Source organism: Aspergillus steynii, assembly GCF_002849105.1.
Source record: "Aspergillus steynii IBT 23096 chromosome Unknown P170scaffold_3, whole genome shotgun sequence".
Taxonomy (NCBI): domain Eukaryota; kingdom Fungi; phylum Ascomycota; class Eurotiomycetes; order Eurotiales; family Aspergillaceae; genus Aspergillus; species Aspergillus steynii.
This window is the reverse complement of record NW_020194400.1, coordinates 2,266,732-2,284,842: the sequence shown is the minus strand read 5'-3', so window position 1 is coordinate 2,284,842 and position 18,111 is coordinate 2,266,732. Positions and strand designations below refer to the sequence as shown.

Below are 18,111 nucleotides of genomic sequence, written 5' to 3'. Positions count from 1 at the left end.
AGGGGTTGGTCCGGCGAGTCTTGGGGAAACGGGCCTCAGGCTAGTTTTTGGATCTCCAACATACAAGGTAGGCGGCAGCGAGCTTCGTATAACCTCAAAACTGCTCGAACAGGAAAGGAAAAGGATTACCACATCGGCTTGGGAGACTTCAGGCTCATAGCCTGCTGAAATAGACAACCAAGACAACTTCTCAGTGAGTTACGATAAAAGAAAATAGTGTAATGTGTATAACTTCGAGAAACGCCTCAATTGATTGATAATCAACTACCTAAGAAAGATAGAGGGTTAAACAGTCTTAGACAATCGAGTGACCCCTATTTCTCATTGCCTACCGTACACTATTTCATGGCTGGTCAGGCATATCGGGAACACTATAAGTCACATCTTGATAATTCTTTTTTGCACACCCTTCACCATTCTCATCCTCCCAGACCCAGTCCCACCAAGATTGATGGATGCCTTCGAAAGCTTGGATTTGGTCATTGGAGGAAAATAGCATCGTGTCTCGAGTTCGGGCTCGTTCTTGATCTTTCTCAAGCTTCTGTTTCTCCATTTCACCCAACTCTTCGTCTTTTTTAACGACAACCACGACATCCTCCTGCTCCTTTGCAAATTTATACTCGCCTTTCGCGCGTGCAGAGTCAGACTTATTAACTTCATCATATGGGAAACGCTGGAAGACATGCTGGAGCACACCGCAACGCGCATTTCCACTCATCAAGTACATTGTCAAGCCAACAATTAATCTCACTGCAGCACGAAACTCAGAGTTTATCCACAAGTTGTACTCTTGGCTTCCCAGGACTCGAAACGCGCGGAAGTTTCGCTCACCGTCCGCTTTTGATAGCTTATGCCATTCGACCTGTTGTACAACTCGTTCTACATTCTGTCTAGAGTAGAAACGCTCATTTGGATTCTGAGTGAATGACCGTTCCGATTCGGTATTGGATGACGGATTGTGTCTACCACTCCAGATCCTGGAAGTTTTATAACCAGGAAATATGGCACGCAAGATATGCAATCGAGACCCGTGCAGGCCGATCAGGAAAACCTCTTGGTCAGGGAATTTGTCGCCAGGTGGATGGAGTCGATGGATATGAAGCAGCAGATGCGTCAAAAGAAGCTTGAACTTCCCTTCCAGGGCAGATTCGAGGGATTGCTTCGGTTTTGTTGTCTACATGACCAGGAAACATCCGTCAGTCATAGAAACCTGATACTATTTGTTGCAGGGGGCCTCTACCGTTGAAATGGGAAGAACCGATTTGTTGGATGAAAATGACGGACGTGAGTCGATGCAGACCATACCAGCTGTAAGCGGTGCATCTTGATGTTTCTGGCGATAGCCGGTCCAGTATTCCATATGACAATTCAACAATCTCGGCCTAGAACTTGTCAGTTTATGTGCAAAAAATATGCTAAAGGAATTATTCACGCGACTTTAATGGCACTCACCTGAGAAAGAAGTATGATCGATGATCATCCATTTCCCGATTGATATCCAGCAGCGTCAAAATCTCGTCAAGAAGAGCGTAGAGCACCTTACCTTGTGCCCTGGCCGCGTCTTCGAAGATGAATTTTCGACCGCAACCTTCGATATTGCGATCTTCGTTTTGGTATAGGCCTTTCTTAAACTGGGGCACCTTTCTGAGCATCTTAAACACTCCACGGTAACGCACGTCCACTTTGGACCACTTGTTCAGGTTTACTTGGCGAGCATCCTCTGCGCCGCGGAAAACCCAAGCAGTACGCTGGACCACGGCTTCAGAACAGTTAGCAATTACATCAATGAGTATTTAACAACTTTGAGGCTCGATTGAGGCTTCCAGAGGGGAAATAGTGAAATAACGCACAAGATTGATCCGCCTTCTGAAGATATTTTGCTGGGATGATGTCTTCCTGTGGGCGATTCAGAAGCACTTTTGCCTTCAAACCATGGACCTCAATGTCAACTGGTGGAGCTTTTGGAAGGGACGCATCTGGGTCTATTCTTAACAGCGTAGAGCAATAAGAGGACCTCTTGGATTGAGAATCCATGTTTCACGGTTGCTAAAGAGGTGTGTAAATCAGAGGTGTGGGCGAGGAAGAGGAAGAGGAAGAGGAATACGGGACGAGGGACAGGGAGTTGAGAGATGAGGGAATGGGAATGAAAATGACTTGGTCAGATAATCGTGGCATTGCGCCTTGCTTCCCTTGCAGAGTGAATGTATGGAAGAAGCCGGGCCGTGATGTAAAAGAGTTTCATCATGTTGGCATTTTCCGGTCTGGTTTCCGTGCGACTCGACTCTACTTATTGACCTCACCTCCGATCAATATTTCTCCAATCCAGCCCTGCTACCGAGTTTAAGCTTAATATTAGTTTCGTAGGTTGTAAATCCCCAAGTGTTCTGTTGAGGTTGACTTTCAACTTGTCTATGTTTTTCGGGATGAAGATTAGGGCTAAGACTGCCCGTTGGGATGCGCTCTTCAACGGGTCTCATAACTTACGGATCTTTTTGATCAAGATTCCGGCCGGGATCTGCTACCATCAAATATATCGGTACAAATTTAGACCAGGTATTCCAACCTCCCAAAGAGACCTTACCTAGTAGTATCTACCTAGACTGCCAGTGGAATGGGGCCTCGGTCATGTGCAACCAATGAGCACGCTCCTTAGTCAAGCCTACTTTACTAGCACCACATCGCCCACCCGTCCGTCTACTGCTTCCTTCATCAATCTTATTGTCCAGAAACATTGATGATGATTCGCTCGCACTGCTGAACGATTAGAGACGGCACAAAAGCCTACACCTGCAGCATGGAAAGCAATCGCCACAAGAGAACTAGGGCTGGAGCCTGTGCCACTTGTCGGTGAGTACTTTCCTTGACCCCTCACCATTGAATGCCCGGAGGAAGCCATAAGAACACTGAAAATTTATCTTTCAAATCTAGAGCTCGAAAGCGACGATGCGTTCCTGCAGATAGGGGATCTACCTGCCAGATGTGCCTGTTACTTTCGATTCCTTGTAGCCTGAATTCGGGCTCTAGGCTACGTATTCAACCACCAAATGGCCTTGTAGGCTCCTCTCAACTCACAGAAAGGTCGCCTAGCGTGGACCGTTTACAGTACAAGATAAATCTGAACGATTCTTGCTTAATGCCTGACGACGGGTCGCTGTCTCTGAGAGTCTTAGGCTCGCGTGAATTATTGTACGAATTAGTTCCGCTTTATTTCCGTTTCATCCACAATATTGCGCATACCATGTTTCATGTGCCCAGTTTTATGCGTCGATTAAACGAAGGCAAAGCATTCATGGTACACATTCACGCAATGTGTGCTCTTGCTGCTAGGTATGTTTTTTGAATAGAACCGAGGTTCTTTAAGAAAATAACCTTTGACGGTCAGGTACTCCAACAATCGAATTTTCGATGGTATTTCTCCTTGCTTGCGTGGAAGAATATTTGCCTCGGAAGCTGTACGGTTATGTCAACAACATATCGCTTCTCCTAGCCTGGAAACCGTTCAGGGGTTCATTTTGATTTCGTATTATTTCGCGGGAGAAGGCGAAGTACAAGCGAAACACGTTTACGCTGGACTTGCCCGATTGCATGCAGAAGCTCTCCCTATGAGCGCAATTCCCAATGACTCGAATGTCGTATACGAGGAAGAATATCGTCGGACTTGGCTATCAGTGCATATTGCCAACCATTGGTCGGCTTCCGATATGTCCATGGAGCCAATGGGTCTAGGAGGCGACTCACGAGTCCCCCCAGCAATAGACGACGTATCCTTCCATATGCCATGTCCGGAACTTGTTGGGGAAGGTCCGAGTATGTCCTCAACCCCCCGTCGCGACATGTGGGCCCAGATGGCAAAAACGCTCGATATATTTACCGAGATAAATAAACTACTAAGGCAACTCAGTCGTGGTCTGATTTCCTTTGATGATTATTGTGTCAATGCTTCCTTTTTGGAAAATCGTCTTGACCAATGGGCGGGAAATTTACCATTGGATTTGGGCTATAATTTGACCAACATTATGCTCTTTGTGGACCAGCAACTTGGCAGAACATTTCTGTCAATGCATATTGGCTATTATCATTTTCAGCAAATGCTTCTTTTTCCATTTTTGGACGCGCGAGCGGCCCAGAACACTGCAGAAAGCACTGTACGACATGGAGCCGCAAAGTGCAAAAGCAGCGCGAATTTAGTTGCTGAGATCTTGCAATATTCTACCAAGATTAAGAATTGTGAGCTTGAGTATTTTATCTACGGACATATCGCCGTTGTCAGCTCTTGTGTTCATCTCCATACCCTGCTATTTAGTGATGTTTCTCTGGAACTTGATATGGCGCGACAACAGTTGGTCTCGAACTTCCAGTATCTTATGAGCCTCAAATCATATTGGCCTGTTGTTCAGTATTCGGTGAGATCCCAATTTCTGCCCTTCTCGGCGATAGCAAATTTTTGACGAGAGAGAGTTGCAGATTACTCGTCTACAAACATTTCAGAATTCATGCAGGGATTCCGCTTCGGATCCTTTTGCTATGGATAACTGGATGGCTCGCTTTTTAACCGAGCATTCCTCTGTCCTTTCAGAGCGGCAGCTAATTGTATCGTCAAATGGTCATGTCCCTGATAATGAGGCTTTTATCCCCACGGCAATTCCATCATGATAAAGTCAATCGATGCCTTTCAAATTGCAACCACAAATCAATGAAGCCCAAACATGCGATGCAGGAAGAGGGCAGTGGGATTTCTTACTTGTTGAAAAGGCAAGTATAAGTCTTACGATGCAATAAGTTTGGTGATCTATCGAAGGGCAAAATATGCCAACAAAAGACAACTACGAAGCGTTCTAGCAAGGCAACCTGGACAGTCATGTTTTCCAAAAAGAATGATCAAATTAACAAACACTACCTTGCTTGTCAATCCTCCTCTTCTTTCTTTTCATTTCAGCTACATCCTTTCGATGCGAGCAGTTCTGACTCCTCAGAAATTAGACAATCCTTTCTACATGAGCAGATCTAGGGTCATTCGTCTCCAAGGTAGCTTGCTTCTCGGAAGGCGCGTCTTTGTCGCACGAGTCATCAACTTGTTTCGAGGGACTCTTTGCGACACCATCCCCGAACAATTCAGCGATTTCTTCCAACGTCTTGCCACTGGTTTCCGGGAGCAAAAAGAAATACACGAAGGCGGCCGCAAAGTTGGTGGCAATGAAAAGCGCGTAATATCTCCAGCTCACATTTTGCAAGGCAGTCGGCGTGATTTGTGATAGAATGATCGCTGATACTGATTTGCAGAACACAGCCAATCCCATTCCCGTCGACCTAAGGAAAAAGGGGAAGAGCTCGGAAGGCACCACCCAAATGGTTGCGTTGAAAAAGACTGCATACCCACAGGAGTATAGGAAAATCATGGCGATTGCCGCACGAGCGCCGGTCAGGCTACCATTGCTTTTGTCTCCATACATAGCGGACAAGGCCATGCAAATAGCAATCATCACACACAAAAAGATTGAGCCAACCCACAGCGTGCGAGTGCGAGGCCATTTATCGGCAGCGAAGCAGAGATAGATGACCTGACCAAGGACACCCATGATACCGTAGATGCCACTGATCAAAAGGGAGGTCTTTCCAGTGAAACCGACTGTTGCATAAAAGTTGTTCTGATAATTTTGGATGACGGTGGATCCGCTAAACTGACCCATGCTTAATATGAAGCAGGCCATCAGGGTACGGTGCATGTAACGAGGCGAGAGTAGACTCGTGATGGCTGAGCTGAAGCTTGTGACATGCTCGGTCTCAGTATGGATTTGTTCTCGAATCTGAGCGAGTTCTCGAAGGACCACGTCTTCGTCATTCTCAGAGACATGCAGCTTTTCTAATACGGCGCGCGCTTCTTCGTAACGCTCCTGCTGGATGACTTTGAGACATGTCAGTATCAGTCCTGGAGATACATAGAAGAGTACTTACGCCATCGTGGCCTATACGGTATAAAGCAACACCCGATCGTCAATGCCACAGGCCCGGGTATTTGCATAGCCAAGGGAATTCGCCACTGTGCATCATCTTTGGCATATGCACCTCCATAGCCAATCCAATTGGCAACGAAGAAACCGATCGAAATCATGAATCCCTGAAGGCCAACAATCATTCCGCGTTGCTTAGGAGGAGATACCTCAGCAATGTAGATTGGCACAACCGCCAAGAGGATGCCACAACCTACCCCCGCGAGAAATCTCCCTGCAATCATCATCCCAGGGTTGACAGCCGCTGTCTGCAGAATAGTACCGATTATTGCTAGATAAATATTCTTGGTGAGGAAGCTTTCAACTCAAACCCCAGGGAATAGTGTACATACCAATGACAGCACTGGCACAGATGGTCCATCTTCTACTGAACCGGTTGGCTGAATAGCCTGCACCAAAGGTGCCGACGGCCTGACCGACATTATACAGCGAAACAATGGCACCTATTGCAAACATGAGTGGACGAATGCATCCGACAAGAGAGTAACACTGTGTGACCCACCCGTCAAAGCAGCGTTCTTTCCACTTGGTCCAAACATATAGTATTTGAACGAGTCGTGACCTAGAGTTGTTGCAATGATGCCTGCGGCATGTCAGCATGGTATGTGAGCGATCAAAGCGGATTAGACGAACCAGAATCAACGCCATATACAAACCCCCCAAGGGCGACCACCAAAGCAATCAACACAACATAACGGGAAACCATTGTGCACTGACTGACAGCGAGTTAGGTTCATTAGCTGGCTCTCGTTCACCTTGAAGGTAGTACTCGATGCTCCCTGGTGTACTGGCGTGCCGGGCATATTTATAGCACCGGAGAGAACTGTGCGACCCGGTCCATCAACAACCCGAATGATAGACGAGCCGAAAGCCTCCCGGGGACTCTTCCGAAGATCACTCGATTAGGGCCAATCCCCGCATACCCCACAAAATCCCACGAAGCCAAGCCGAACCGAGCCGGGCCCTGGCGGCATTTGGCCAATCACGGCCCGAAAACGCCGCCGCGTGGTCTTGGCTCACCCAATCAGGACCTGGACGCAAAACGTGGACACCAACGATGCTGCCTCGAGACAGGAGCCATAGACGATTCGCAGCGATGACCCAATTGACAAGTTCTTCTCGGACCCTCGTGGGAATGTTGCGCGAGCGGGGCAACTCGTTTACGTCCTATATAAGGCAATACTCGCAGGACAAGGGGCAGTCATGAAAATGCCAAAGCCACAAAATCTTTCCTTCTCAAAAACTCCCAACACATCTACCAACACATCATGACCTACGAACCAAAAATCGCACCACCATCAGTCGAGCAACATCCCACTGGCTTTGGCATCGGAACGGGAACCCCGCGCTTGTCTTGGCGATTCCTCAACACAGTCGATGACTGTCCTCGGGAATGGGAACAAACTGCATACGAAGTCCAAGTTCTCCGGCCCCCCTCGTCTGCCGAAGAGACACACTATGTAACGAGTGCCGAATCGGTGCTCGTTCCTTGGCCAAGCGTGCCATTGAAATCGCGAGAAAGAGCCCAGGTTCGGGTTCGAGCCTACGGTCGAACCACGGGCCAGTCCGAACCTAAGCCGACGAGCTGGTCATCCTGGGCAACGATTGAAACTGCGTTGCTTTCCAAGTCCGACTGGAAGTGCCTTCCGATCGCCCGTCCCGTGAAAGACGCAAACGACGGCCCTTTACGCCCAGTGCGCTTCCGCAAATCATTTACACTGTCCGGGAACGGAGACATCGGAAAAGCCCGCTTGTATATCACAAGCCTCGGGATCTATCGAGCGTTCATCAACGGTCATGCGGTGGGAGATCAATGCCTGGCTCCCGGCTGGACAAGCTATCATCATCGTCTCAACTATCAGAGTTTCGACGTTGCACCGCTCTTGAATCCCGACGGCCATAACACTGTCGCAGTGGAAGTCGGCGAAGGTTGGTATGCAACCCGCATGGGATTTCGCGGCGGGCGAAGGCATCTCTATGGAAATCAACTTGCCGTTATTGCCCAGCTTGAGATTGTCTCAAATCAAAACGAGGCAACGTTCTCACTGGCGACGGACCAAACCTGGTCTTGTAGCCCAAGCGCCATTATCAGGAGTGAATTTTACGATGGCGAACTGTACGATGCCCGTGAAGAGGATCATGATTGGACAACCATCTCCCCTGAAAAGACCAGCACCTCTTCCTGGGATTCAGTACAGGAGCTAGCTTTCCCTACGGCAACCTTAGTGGCACCAGATGCGCCCCCTGTCCGAGTGACGGAGAAAATCAAGCCGGTCTCCATCCAGCAGACCCCGTCTGGGAAAGTGGTGGTTGATTTCGGTCAGAATCTCGTTGGTCGACTTCAGGTTCACTCTTTGAAGATACCAGATGGGGCCAAGGTGACATTTACGCATGCCGAAGTATTGGAGAACGGAGAGCTCGGGACTCGACCTCTACGACATGCAAAATGTACAGACGAGGTCATCTCTTCCGGGGAAGAAATTACAAACTGGACCCCGCAATATACCTTTCACGGATTCCGATATGTCCAGGTCGATGGTTGGCCGAAGGACCAAGACTTGCTCACCAATCTCACCGCACTGGTGATGCACACCGACATGACACGGACCGGCTGGTTCTCGTGTTCGCATCCCATGGTCAACCAGCTCCATGCCAATGCGTGGTGGAGCATGCGCGGCAACTTTCTGTCAATTCCCACCGATTGTCCTCAGCGGGACGAGCGTCTCGGATGGACGGGCGATATTCAGATCTTTGGCCCGTCCGCCAACTTTCTCTATAACACCGCAGGCATGCTGGGAGATTGGCTGCAAGACGTGGCAGCGGAGCAGCTGAAAGAACGGGATGGCTGTGTTCCTCCGTTCGTGGTCCCCAATGTTATCAGCGAGGAACTCTGGCCCCATGTACCTCAAGCTATCTGGGACGACGTGGTTGTCTTGTCTCCGTGGGACCTCTATCGTTCTTACGGGGACATCGACATCCTCCGCCGGCAATATGCTAGCATGCTGGCCTGGGTCGACCGAGGTATTCGACGCGGACCTGATGGGCTTTGGGATCCAGAGCTGTGGCAGCTAGGAGACTGGCTAGACCCGACTGCCCCTCCAGTCGAACCAGGCGATGCACGAACAAATGGGACACTGGTCGCTGATGCGTATCTAGTACATGTCACCAATACAATGTCCCAGATCAGTGAGGTCCTCGGAGAGACTGCAGACAGCACCCGGTTCAAAGCAGACTTCCAACAACTGAAAGCTAAATTCCAGGCCAAATACATTGCATCCTCCGGTCTCTTGGTGGGAGATACGCAAACGGCACTGAGCCTGGCAATTATGCTCGACCTGCACCCAACCGCCGAACAAGCTGCGCATGCTGCATCTCGCTTGGTAAACCTGGTCCGGCTCGCAAAATTCAGAGTGGCGACCGGGTTCGCAGGGACCCCGATCATCGCGCATGCTTTGACGAAGACTGGCCACCACCAGATTGCTTATCGCATGCTGCAGGAGAAGAACCGCCCGTCGTGGATGTATCCCATTACCATGGGCGCGACCACTGTATGGGAACGATGGGACAGCATGCTCCCGGACGGATCCATCAACCCAGGGGAGATGACCAGCTTCAACCACTACGCCTTGGGGTCCATCATCAATTGGCTTCATTCCAGCGTAGCGGGTGTGAGCCCCATGTCCCCGGGATGGAAACAAGTCAGAATCAATCCCATTCCCGGCGGCACGATCGACTCCGCGGAAGCAAAGTACGACACCCCCTATGGGCGGCTAGAGTGTCGGTGGTCCGTTCATTCTACCGAGGACCGTTTCGATCTGGAAATACTGGTACCTCCCAATTCCAGTGCCTTGGTCATCTTGCCAAGCGAGGAGACATTGAGTAAGGGAACGAAATATCTTGACGACAACGATGGTACTTGGGTTGGGTCTGGACACCACAAATTCTCGCATCCATGGAAATGGAGTGGTCATCGCAGTGGATGGCCGCCAAAGCCGATCATTCCGATCATGCGAAAGCCGGAGCCAGAGAATATTGCTTGACCCGGTTGCCTGACTCAGAGAATGCGAGGTACGTGGGATGGGACTTTCGGTTCAAGGGAGGTCTCATCAAACGAAGGCGATTAGAGACATAGAATAATTGAAACATGATCAATCTACCGTGATAATTTTCCGCGAGTATCCAATCAACGTCCACGACGATGGTTCTTATTTCCATTCATAAAGAGAAACGGAGCCGCGGTGCATAGTACAAGATCGTCCCACTTGTCTCAGTAGCATAAAACAGCTAATAATTTAAGAAGTGTATATTATTAAGAGACCATTCGAATAATTAATCAAAAAGCTAAGAACTCCCTTGAGGTGCTGTTACGGGTACATGCCCTGGCGATGGGGTGAGTAAGTGACGTCATCTATATAATCCGGGTTCCACGTCGCAACGCAACGTCATTTCCGCGTGCGCTCAGGGAAAAGCTCGAGGAGGCGAAGGGTATTTCCAAGCAAGCCCCTAACTTCCAAGTCGAGACCGATGTGTGCTTACCAATGTCGACATCAGCTTCCACATGATTGGTCCCCAGCCAAGTTCGCGAACTTCTCGAAGAGCTAGTTTTCGTGGAGGCCTCGAGCAACCTGACAAATAGTGGGTCTGGAACCAAGGCTTGATCGACAGACCCAGACAAACCGGTCAGGGTGTTCATTGCCCAGTCTACCTACACTATGATCAGGTGGGTTGAGTGCAAGTGCATCATAGTCCATGGGTCTTGGGAATTGTAGCCATTCGTTACTGGATGATCGTCCCCGGGCGGTTGCATCATTTGTCTTCCTGTCGGAATGTTCGTTCCAAGGATATCCCAGTGCATATTGAGAAAATGCTGGCCTGATATTAGTGGGTTAACTCCCGCAACTCGCTTAACGGTGTTTCCTATACTTCGGTCCCTTGTAGGTTTGGGTATATAAGTTGCATAGCAGTGCCGGAAATACTCATCTTCTGTCCACAAAACAAAATATCCGCTATTAGTATTCATTCTGCCATGGCTACTAAGCAAGCTGATCTTGAGCGGGACACCGTTGAGCCCTCGGGTGTCCAGCATATGACGACAGATTTTGGTGTGAAGATTTCTGATCCTGATCACTGGCTGCGAGTCGGTGATGCGAATCACAATGGCCCGCCATTGTTGGAGGATTCGCTCGCCCGAGAGAAGGTACAGTCATTTTGGGACTGAATTGACACCATGCGTTGCTCATGCTAAGCACATCGATCATTAGATCATGCGTTTCGACCATGAGCGTATTCCCGAACGAGTTGTCCATGCTCGTGGAGTCGGCGCTTTCGGCACTTTCAGAATGAAGAAAAGCATCAGCGACCTCACCACCGCCGGTGTTCTCACTGACACGTCGCGAGAGACGCCTGTCTTTACTCGGTTCTCCACCGTCCAGGGCAGTAAAGGCAGTGCCGATACCGTTCGAGACGTGCGTGGTTTTGCAGTCAAAATGTATACTTCCGAAGGAAATTGGGACATTGTCGGCAACAACATTCCGGTTTTCTTCATTCAGGATGCGATTAAATTCCCGGACGTCATTCACTCGGTCAAGCCAGAACCACATAACGAAATTCCTCAGGGTCAAAGTGCCCATAATAACTTCTGGGACTTCCAGTACATGCACTCGGAGACCACTCATATGCAGCAATGGGTACGCACCTACTTTGTTCGTCGACGACCTTTTCCGATCTAACTTGTATAGATCATGTCTGACCGAGCCATCCCCCGCTCTCTTCGGATGATGCAAGGGTTTGGTGTGAATACCTATTCTCTCGTGAATGCCGAAGGCAAGCGCCATTTTGTCAAGTTCCATTGGACACCCGAATTGGGAGTTCACTCCTTGGTTTGGGATGAGGCGCTTAAGATCGCTGGGCAGGACCCCGATTTCCACAGGAAGGACCTCATGGATGCGATTGATGCTGGCCAGTATCCTAGGTGGAAGTTTGGTATTCAGGTGATTCCCCAAGAGAAAAAGAACGACTTCGAATTCGACATCGAAGACGCCACAAAGATCTGGCCGGAGGAGCTGGTACCTATCCAGTACGTTGGGGAATTGGAATTGAACCGAAATGTGGACGAATACTTCCCACAGACAGAGCAGGTTGCCTTCTGTACCAGCCACATCGTTCCTGGGATTGATTTTTCAAACGATCCCCTCCTTATCGGCCGCAACTTTTCCTACTTTGATACCCAAATCTCGCGCCTGGGTCCCAACTGGCAAGAATTGCCAATCAACCGACCAGTGTGTCCCTATATGAGCTTGGTCAACAGGGATGGCGCGATGAAGCACCGAATCACAAAAGGCAAGGTTAATTATTGGCCAAACCGATACGAAACCAATCCCCCAGCTTCGCCATCCCAGGGTGGTTTCGCCACTTATCCCGAGAAGCAAGAAGGTGTCAAGGCACGCCAGCTTTCGGACAAGTTCAAAGAGCATTACAATCAGGCCCAGCTCTTCTTCAATTCTCTCTCTCCCATTGAGAAAATGCATGTCGCCAAGGCCTTCTCGTTTGAGCTTGATCACTGCGATGAGGAGATCGTCTACAAGCGCTTGTCAGAGCGTCTTGCCGTCATAGATCTCAACCTCGCGCAGACCGTGGCAAAGAATGTGGGCGGCAACACACCGGTCAAGGCTACGAAGGCTAACGATGGCCGGACCTCGAAGGGATTGAGTCAGTTTGACTATCTCGCCAATGGTCCCCAGATTGCTACGCGGCGTGTTGCAATCCTCATCACGGATGGCTTCGACCATGTTGCGTACTCGCAGATGAAAGATACTCTCCAGAAGCACGAAGCATTTGTCTTTACCATTGGCTCGCAGCGTCAGGGTGTCACAGCCGAATCAGGTGAGAAGGTCATCCCCGATCACCACTTCCCCGGCATGCGATCGACGCTCTTCGATGCGGTCTTCATCCCTGGTGGAAAGCACGTGGGTGCGCTGGCGAAGAACGGTATTGCCAAATACTGGATTACCGAGTCCTTTGCTCATCTTAAGCCCGTTGCTGGCATCAATGAGGCAGTTGGATTCATCCAGCGGCAGATCAACTTGGATTCGGTCAAGCACGCTTCCTCTGCCGGTCAGATCGTGGAAAGCTATGGCGTTGTAACGGGGCATGGCAACCCAGCAGATCTTTTGAAGTCATCATCCAACATCGGGGATGACAGTCAAGGATTTGTCGACCAGTTTATTTGGCAGATTTCTCGGCATAGGAACTGGCAAAGAGAGTTGGACGGATTAATTGACGAGGTAGCCGCTTGATCCGCGACCATATTCAAATGTATATAACGTGGTAGCCAGCATCGCAATTGTATATAAGTCATGATCTGAGATTCAATAATTCCTTGAAGCTGTGAAATGAAGCTGCATGTGATGTGCAACCCAACCATGGTTACCTCCGGCCGTTGTGTTCAATCTTGAACGTGAATAACGTTAACGCCTTCACAACGTTCAGAGACGAAACTTTACCGTAAGAAAGCTGCGTTCAATATTGGCCTCGAGGTCACTGCCACTTAATTTCCGCCTCGGCCTTTTGTCGTAAGTAAATTCTGTTTCCCGTCGGCTCCTTGCTTGAAGTATGTTGATCGTTCTCACATTCCAGTTGAGTTCCACCACGCCCGACCGCTCAGGCCTCAACAAACAAAGCTGGAAGGGGTTGGACGAAACTGAAATGGTTTAGTTTTCTTCTGAATTAAGAAGGAAAGAAAAAAAAAGCCCGAGGAATTCGCTGGTAGCTTGGGGTGCCGAAACCACAAGTGACTAGCTTGACTCTTTTCCCCCTTCGTCTTTTGTCAAGCCACATGCGGTGAAAAATGGCATTCAAAATATCACGCTCTCAACGCTTGACTGCCGTTATTGGAATTGCTTCGATCTTCTTCATCGCCGAAATCTCAGGTATGACTGGTTTTGTTCTTCTGTCTCTCCTCAATCACAATCGGCGAGATACTGAACTCTGCCATAGTTGGGTTCTATACACATTCTATAGCCCTGGTCGCCGATGCTTTTCATTATGTAGGTGTAAATCTCCCAGGGAGAAATGCACCTAACAGATATAGCTCAATGACTTGGTCGGATTCATCGTGGCGTTGGTGGCCCTCAAGGTGAGCCGCTCGTCTCAATATTCACACGTCAAAGCGATAGCCCTGACCGCGACAAAATTAATCAACCAGGTATCCGAGACAAACGAGCCCCCTAGATCGCTGTCCTTCGGATGGCAGCGAGCTCAACTATTAGGCGCCTTCTTCAATGGAGTGCTTCTTTTCGCTCTTGGCATCAGTGTTTTCCTCCAATCGATCGAGCGTTTTGTGACTCTCCAGCGTTGGTTCCTCGATGCGTTTCGTGCGCTCCACTGCTAAATGGGTGCTAGGTGTGGAAGATCCCAAACTCATGCTAGTCATGGGATCCGTCGGTCTCGGTCTTAACCTTGTCAGTGCCATATTTCTTCACGGTATAATATGACAAGCGCAATGGAAATGAGGAAATGGAATAACAAAAGTTGGCAGAACACCACCATCACGATCACGGCCACCATCACCACGGAATTTCGGAAGCGCCTGAAGTACAAATGGTAAATGAGGACGGCAACAACCATTACGACTCGAGCTTTTGTGCGGTGAGATATTTGACTCCATGGAAGGTGGTGGTTCTGAACGCAGTTTCTAATTCGTCTTTGGGATGCTCCAGCACCACAGCCACAAACACCAGACACAGACCAATCGGTCAGTGTCCCATGGACACGATCTCGGAATGATGGGCGTATTGCTCCATGTCATCGGGGATGCCATTAATAACATCGGAGTGATGGTGGCCGCCTTGGTCATTTGGTTGACACATTACGAAGGACGATATTATGCGGACCCGGGAACCAGCATGGGCATCGCAATTATGATCATTTTGTCCTCACTTCCACTTGGTATGTGTAGACCGTCCTCCTTTCCGTCGCGGGGGTGCTGATTCGCGGGTCAATTAGTGCGTCGATCGGGGTTTATCTTATTGGAAAGTGTGCCGAATGAGATTAATCCTGCAGATGTCAAGCACGATTTAGAAAAGGTATGGCATGGCTTTCATTCATCTTTGCTGTGATGCTTCTCCGCTGATGATCTGGGTATAGATCCCGGGTGTGCTGTCCATCCACGAGCTACACATTTGGCGCCTCAACCAGCAAAAGACTCTTGCGTCCGTTCATGTTGTGGTGTCCGATCCTTCCGTGTCTCATTTTCTGAAGCTGGCCAAGATAATCAACGAGTGCTTTCACGCGTACGGGATTCACTCGGCAACCCTGCAGCCTGAGATTCCAGGACCGGGAGAAGTCATCATGCTCGGACAAGACGCCGAGAAGATGGAAACGGTGGAGATAGAGACGAAACTACCGGGGAAGTGCCAGGTTGTGTGTGGAGAGCTGTGTGAGGCATTGACATGCTGTGGGTGAGAAGGGAAGAAAGGCGAAGAAAGGAAGAGAGAAGAAAGAGGAAAGAAGACGGAATTGGTTCCGTGGGTGCCTGACCGTGCAGGCATCCTTCTCCGCGTCTCCTCCAGTCGAGGCCACCCCGTAGTATTCTAGAAGACATCCGTCAATGAATCTAAGCCATCAATACCCCATCGAGTGTTTGTGCTGTCATTATCCATCCTCTTCTTTGCGATGCAGATCCAGCAGCATTGTTTCTTCATTCTCACAAGTCTTGCCTTCATGAGGGGAATGCGCTGATCGTCTCCAACGCCGATAAGAGCGTCTCCACTCGGAGGCCAACCAGTTCGCGGGATCTGCACTGCTCCTCATATTGATTGGACTTGTAGTTCCGATTCCGAGATGCAACTAGAGCACTGCAGGATGCTATTACCTGTCGCTATCAGACCCGACGAGGTCCGCGTTGGGGTCGGGGAAACTTTGTGACACATAAGAATAGCATGCCTCATGCGTTCTGTCCTCCCTTGCGTGTCCCTCTCCGTCTTCGAACCATCTACCATTTCGCCCATCTTCAATTGGTCAAACCGCGTATCACCATGTCCACGCAACCATGGCAGTTGCAAGCCCGGAAGGCTCAAGATATCCTCCGACAATCAATCCCTACTCAATGGTTACTCCCCGTTGACCAATTGCCTCCCGCAACCCAGAAAAATGTCGAGGGTTTCCCTACCAAGAGCGGTCTTCTCAACGACCGGGAGCTTGACATCACTAGCATGACCGCGACGGCCCTCGTGGCAGGTATGGAAACCGGAATCCTGGGTGCAGAAGAGGTGGTCATCGCGTTTCTAAAGCGTGCTGTCTTGGGACATCAATTGGTCAGTACTAAACGAGATTTGTGATCTTATATGCCATCAGATGCCTGGAACTCACTACTATCTAGCTCAACTTCGCCACCGAATTCATGGCAGAAAAAGCCATTTCACGAGCCAAAGAGCTTGATGAATACAGGAAGCGCACCGGAAAGATCGTAGGACCGTTGGTATGTCGAGACACCACCTACTACCCCTCGTGAGAGCTCAAAACTAAAGAGAAACAACCCAGCACGGCGTCCCAATTAGTGTGAAAGAGCACATAGGATTCAAAGACCGCACCTGCAATGGCGGCTACGTAGCATGGTCTGTCCTCTCCCCGTGACAACGAAACGTGGATGGATGAATCTGACGAGTCCTACGCATCCAGGGTGGACAACATCGCTCCGCAAGATGCACTGCTTCTACAGAGTCTGGAGAAGGCAGGGGCCGTGTTCCATGTCCGAACGAATCAGCCCCAGTCTCTCATGGTAACACCACTATTCCCCTTTCCCTAGCTCAATCAGTGTCCACGGATCTAACATCTCACAGCATCTCTGTTGCAGCAATAACATCACCGGTACCACGACAAATCCATATAACCGCACCCTTAGTCCTGGCGGCTCGTCTGGCGGCGAGGGGGCCTCGATGGGATTCAAATGCGCGCCCCTTGGGATCGGATCAGACATTGGAGGCTCGATCCGGGCCCCTGCGGCGTTTTGCGGAGCTTATGGGTTCCGACCCACGGCGCGGCGAATCCCAGCTACTGGGGTCTTGCTCCCGGAGCCTGGCCATGAGTCTATCCTTGGAGTCGTTGGTCCCCTGGCAAGTCAGAGTGTCGAAGATCTGGAGCTCTTCCAGCGGGTGGTGATTGATCAGGAGCTCTGGGACATCGAGACGTCCCTGGTCCCAGTCCCATGGAGACGAGTCACGCCGACCAGGGACATGACCATCGCAATCATGTGGGATGACGGGTGCGCGTTCCCCGTCCACTGATTCCCTAAAATCCCCAGCAATGCTGACAGCGCTGACTAGGTGTGTTCGCCCTCACCCACCGGTTACTCGTGCTCTTAGGCACGCCAAAGAACAGCTCCAGGCAGCAGGTATTAGGGTTGTGGAATGGGAGCCCTACAAGCATGCCCATGGCTGGAACATTGTGGTAAGCTTTCTATTCCAATCTGCCTTCGGCACCCCGTGATCGAACGCAAATCACACTAACGATACACACCCCCAATCCAAAAGTCCTCGCTTTACTTCCCCGACGCAGCCGACAGCCAGCGAGCTCTCCTCGCCCAGTCCGGAGAACCGACGCTGCCCCTGACCGAATGGGCCTTCGGCTACAGCAGCGGCAAGACACTCACGGTAGGCGAGAACTGGGCGCTCAATGCCGCGCGAGATCAGTATCGGGACGAATATCACGCTCTCATGAAGTCCCGCGGCGTGGACTTCATTCTGAGCCCGGCGTACGTGGGCACCGCCTCCGTTCTAGGCGAGTCAGAGTACTGGAATTACACGGCCATTTGGAATATCCTGGATCAACCCGCCGTGGCGTTTCCGAGCGGCTTGGTGGTCGATCCGGTGTTGGATAAGGTTGATCCCAGGTATTCGCCAAGAGATGTGGTGGATGCTCGCGAGTGGCGAAAGTACAGCCCGGAAAGGTACGAGGGTGCGCCGGTGGGACTGCAACTGACGGGGAAGCATTTCAAGGATGAAGAGACATTGGCTGCGGCCGGACTGGTCTCGAGGATCCTTCTCGATCAAGGAGACACGCTGTCGAAGCTCTAAGAAAGTGTTGCCAAACGTTGAGAGGCCCTAGC

At 50.2% G+C, this 18,111-nt stretch overlaps 7 protein-coding genes across 7 annotated transcripts; 5 read left to right on the top strand and 2 right to left on the bottom strand.

Moving 5' to 3' along the window:
* Positions 1-343: 343 nt before the first annotated feature.
* P170DRAFT_492471 (uncharacterized protein) lies at positions 344-2,034 on the bottom strand (the record flags this gene model as incomplete). Its single annotated transcript, XM_024854029.1, has 4 exons — positions 344-1,174; positions 1,241-1,382; positions 1,453-1,588; positions 1,851-2,034. 4 exons carry the CDS (start codon positions 2,032-2,034, stop codon positions 344-346), a joined length of 1,293 nt encoding a protein of 430 aa, XP_024705889.1.
* Positions 2,035-2,732: 698 nt separating this feature from the next.
* P170DRAFT_381458 (putative C6 transcription factor) lies at positions 2,733-4,879 on the top strand. The gene is made up of 5 exons (XM_024845572.1): positions 2,733-2,847; positions 2,929-3,095; positions 3,171-3,327; positions 3,383-4,403; positions 4,465-4,879. Exons 1-5 carry the CDS (start codon positions 2,795-2,797, stop codon positions 4,651-4,653), a joined length of 1,587 nt encoding a protein of 528 aa, XP_024705888.1. The 5' UTR covers positions 2,733-2,794; the 3' UTR covers positions 4,654-4,879.
* A 97-nt stretch (positions 4,880-4,976) lies between these two features.
* Positions 4,977-6,714, bottom strand: P170DRAFT_355032 (sugar porter family MFS transporter; the record flags this gene model as incomplete). Its single annotated transcript, XM_024844069.1, has 5 exons — positions 4,977-5,902; positions 5,953-6,279; positions 6,341-6,451; positions 6,511-6,591; positions 6,642-6,714. The coding sequence occupies 5 exons, from the start codon at positions 6,712-6,714 to the stop codon at positions 4,977-4,979; spliced, it is 1,518 nt and encodes a 505-aa protein (XP_024705887.1).
* Positions 6,715-7,276: 562 nt separating this feature from the next.
* P170DRAFT_355077 (glycoside hydrolase family 78 protein) lies at positions 7,277-10,048 on the top strand (the record flags this gene model as incomplete). The annotated part of the gene is made up of 1 exon (XM_024844072.1): positions 7,277-10,048. One exon carries the CDS (start codon positions 7,277-7,279, stop codon positions 10,046-10,048), a length of 2,772 nt encoding a protein of 923 aa, XP_024705886.1.
* A 986-nt stretch (positions 10,049-11,034) lies between these two features.
* Positions 11,035-13,303, top strand: P170DRAFT_355361 (catalase-domain-containing protein; the record flags this gene model as incomplete). Its single annotated transcript, XM_024844087.1, has 3 exons — positions 11,035-11,205; positions 11,270-11,695; positions 11,747-13,303. The coding sequence occupies 3 exons, from the start codon at positions 11,035-11,037 to the stop codon at positions 13,301-13,303; spliced, it is 2,154 nt and encodes a 717-aa protein (XP_024705885.1).
* A 551-nt stretch (positions 13,304-13,854) lies between these two features.
* Positions 13,855-15,470, top strand: P170DRAFT_455070 (putative di-, tri-valent inorganic cation transporter; the record flags this gene model as incomplete). The annotated part of the gene is made up of 8 exons (XM_024851498.1): positions 13,855-13,936; positions 14,004-14,053; positions 14,098-14,142; positions 14,212-14,359; positions 14,409-14,489; positions 14,766-14,954; positions 15,012-15,091; positions 15,153-15,470. The coding sequence occupies 8 exons, from the start codon at positions 13,855-13,857 to the stop codon at positions 15,468-15,470; spliced, it is 993 nt and encodes a 330-aa protein (XP_024705884.1).
* Positions 15,471-16,042: 572 nt separating this feature from the next.
* On the top strand, positions 16,043-18,079 carry P170DRAFT_354714 (fatty-acid amide hydrolase; the record flags this gene model as incomplete). Its single annotated transcript, XM_024844052.1, has 7 exons — positions 16,043-16,321; positions 16,387-16,485; positions 16,548-16,621; positions 16,686-16,785; positions 16,847-17,268; positions 17,330-17,453; positions 17,537-18,079. 7 exons carry the CDS (start codon positions 16,043-16,045, stop codon positions 18,077-18,079), a joined length of 1,641 nt encoding a protein of 546 aa, XP_024705883.1.
* Positions 18,080-18,111: the final 32 nt, after the last annotated feature.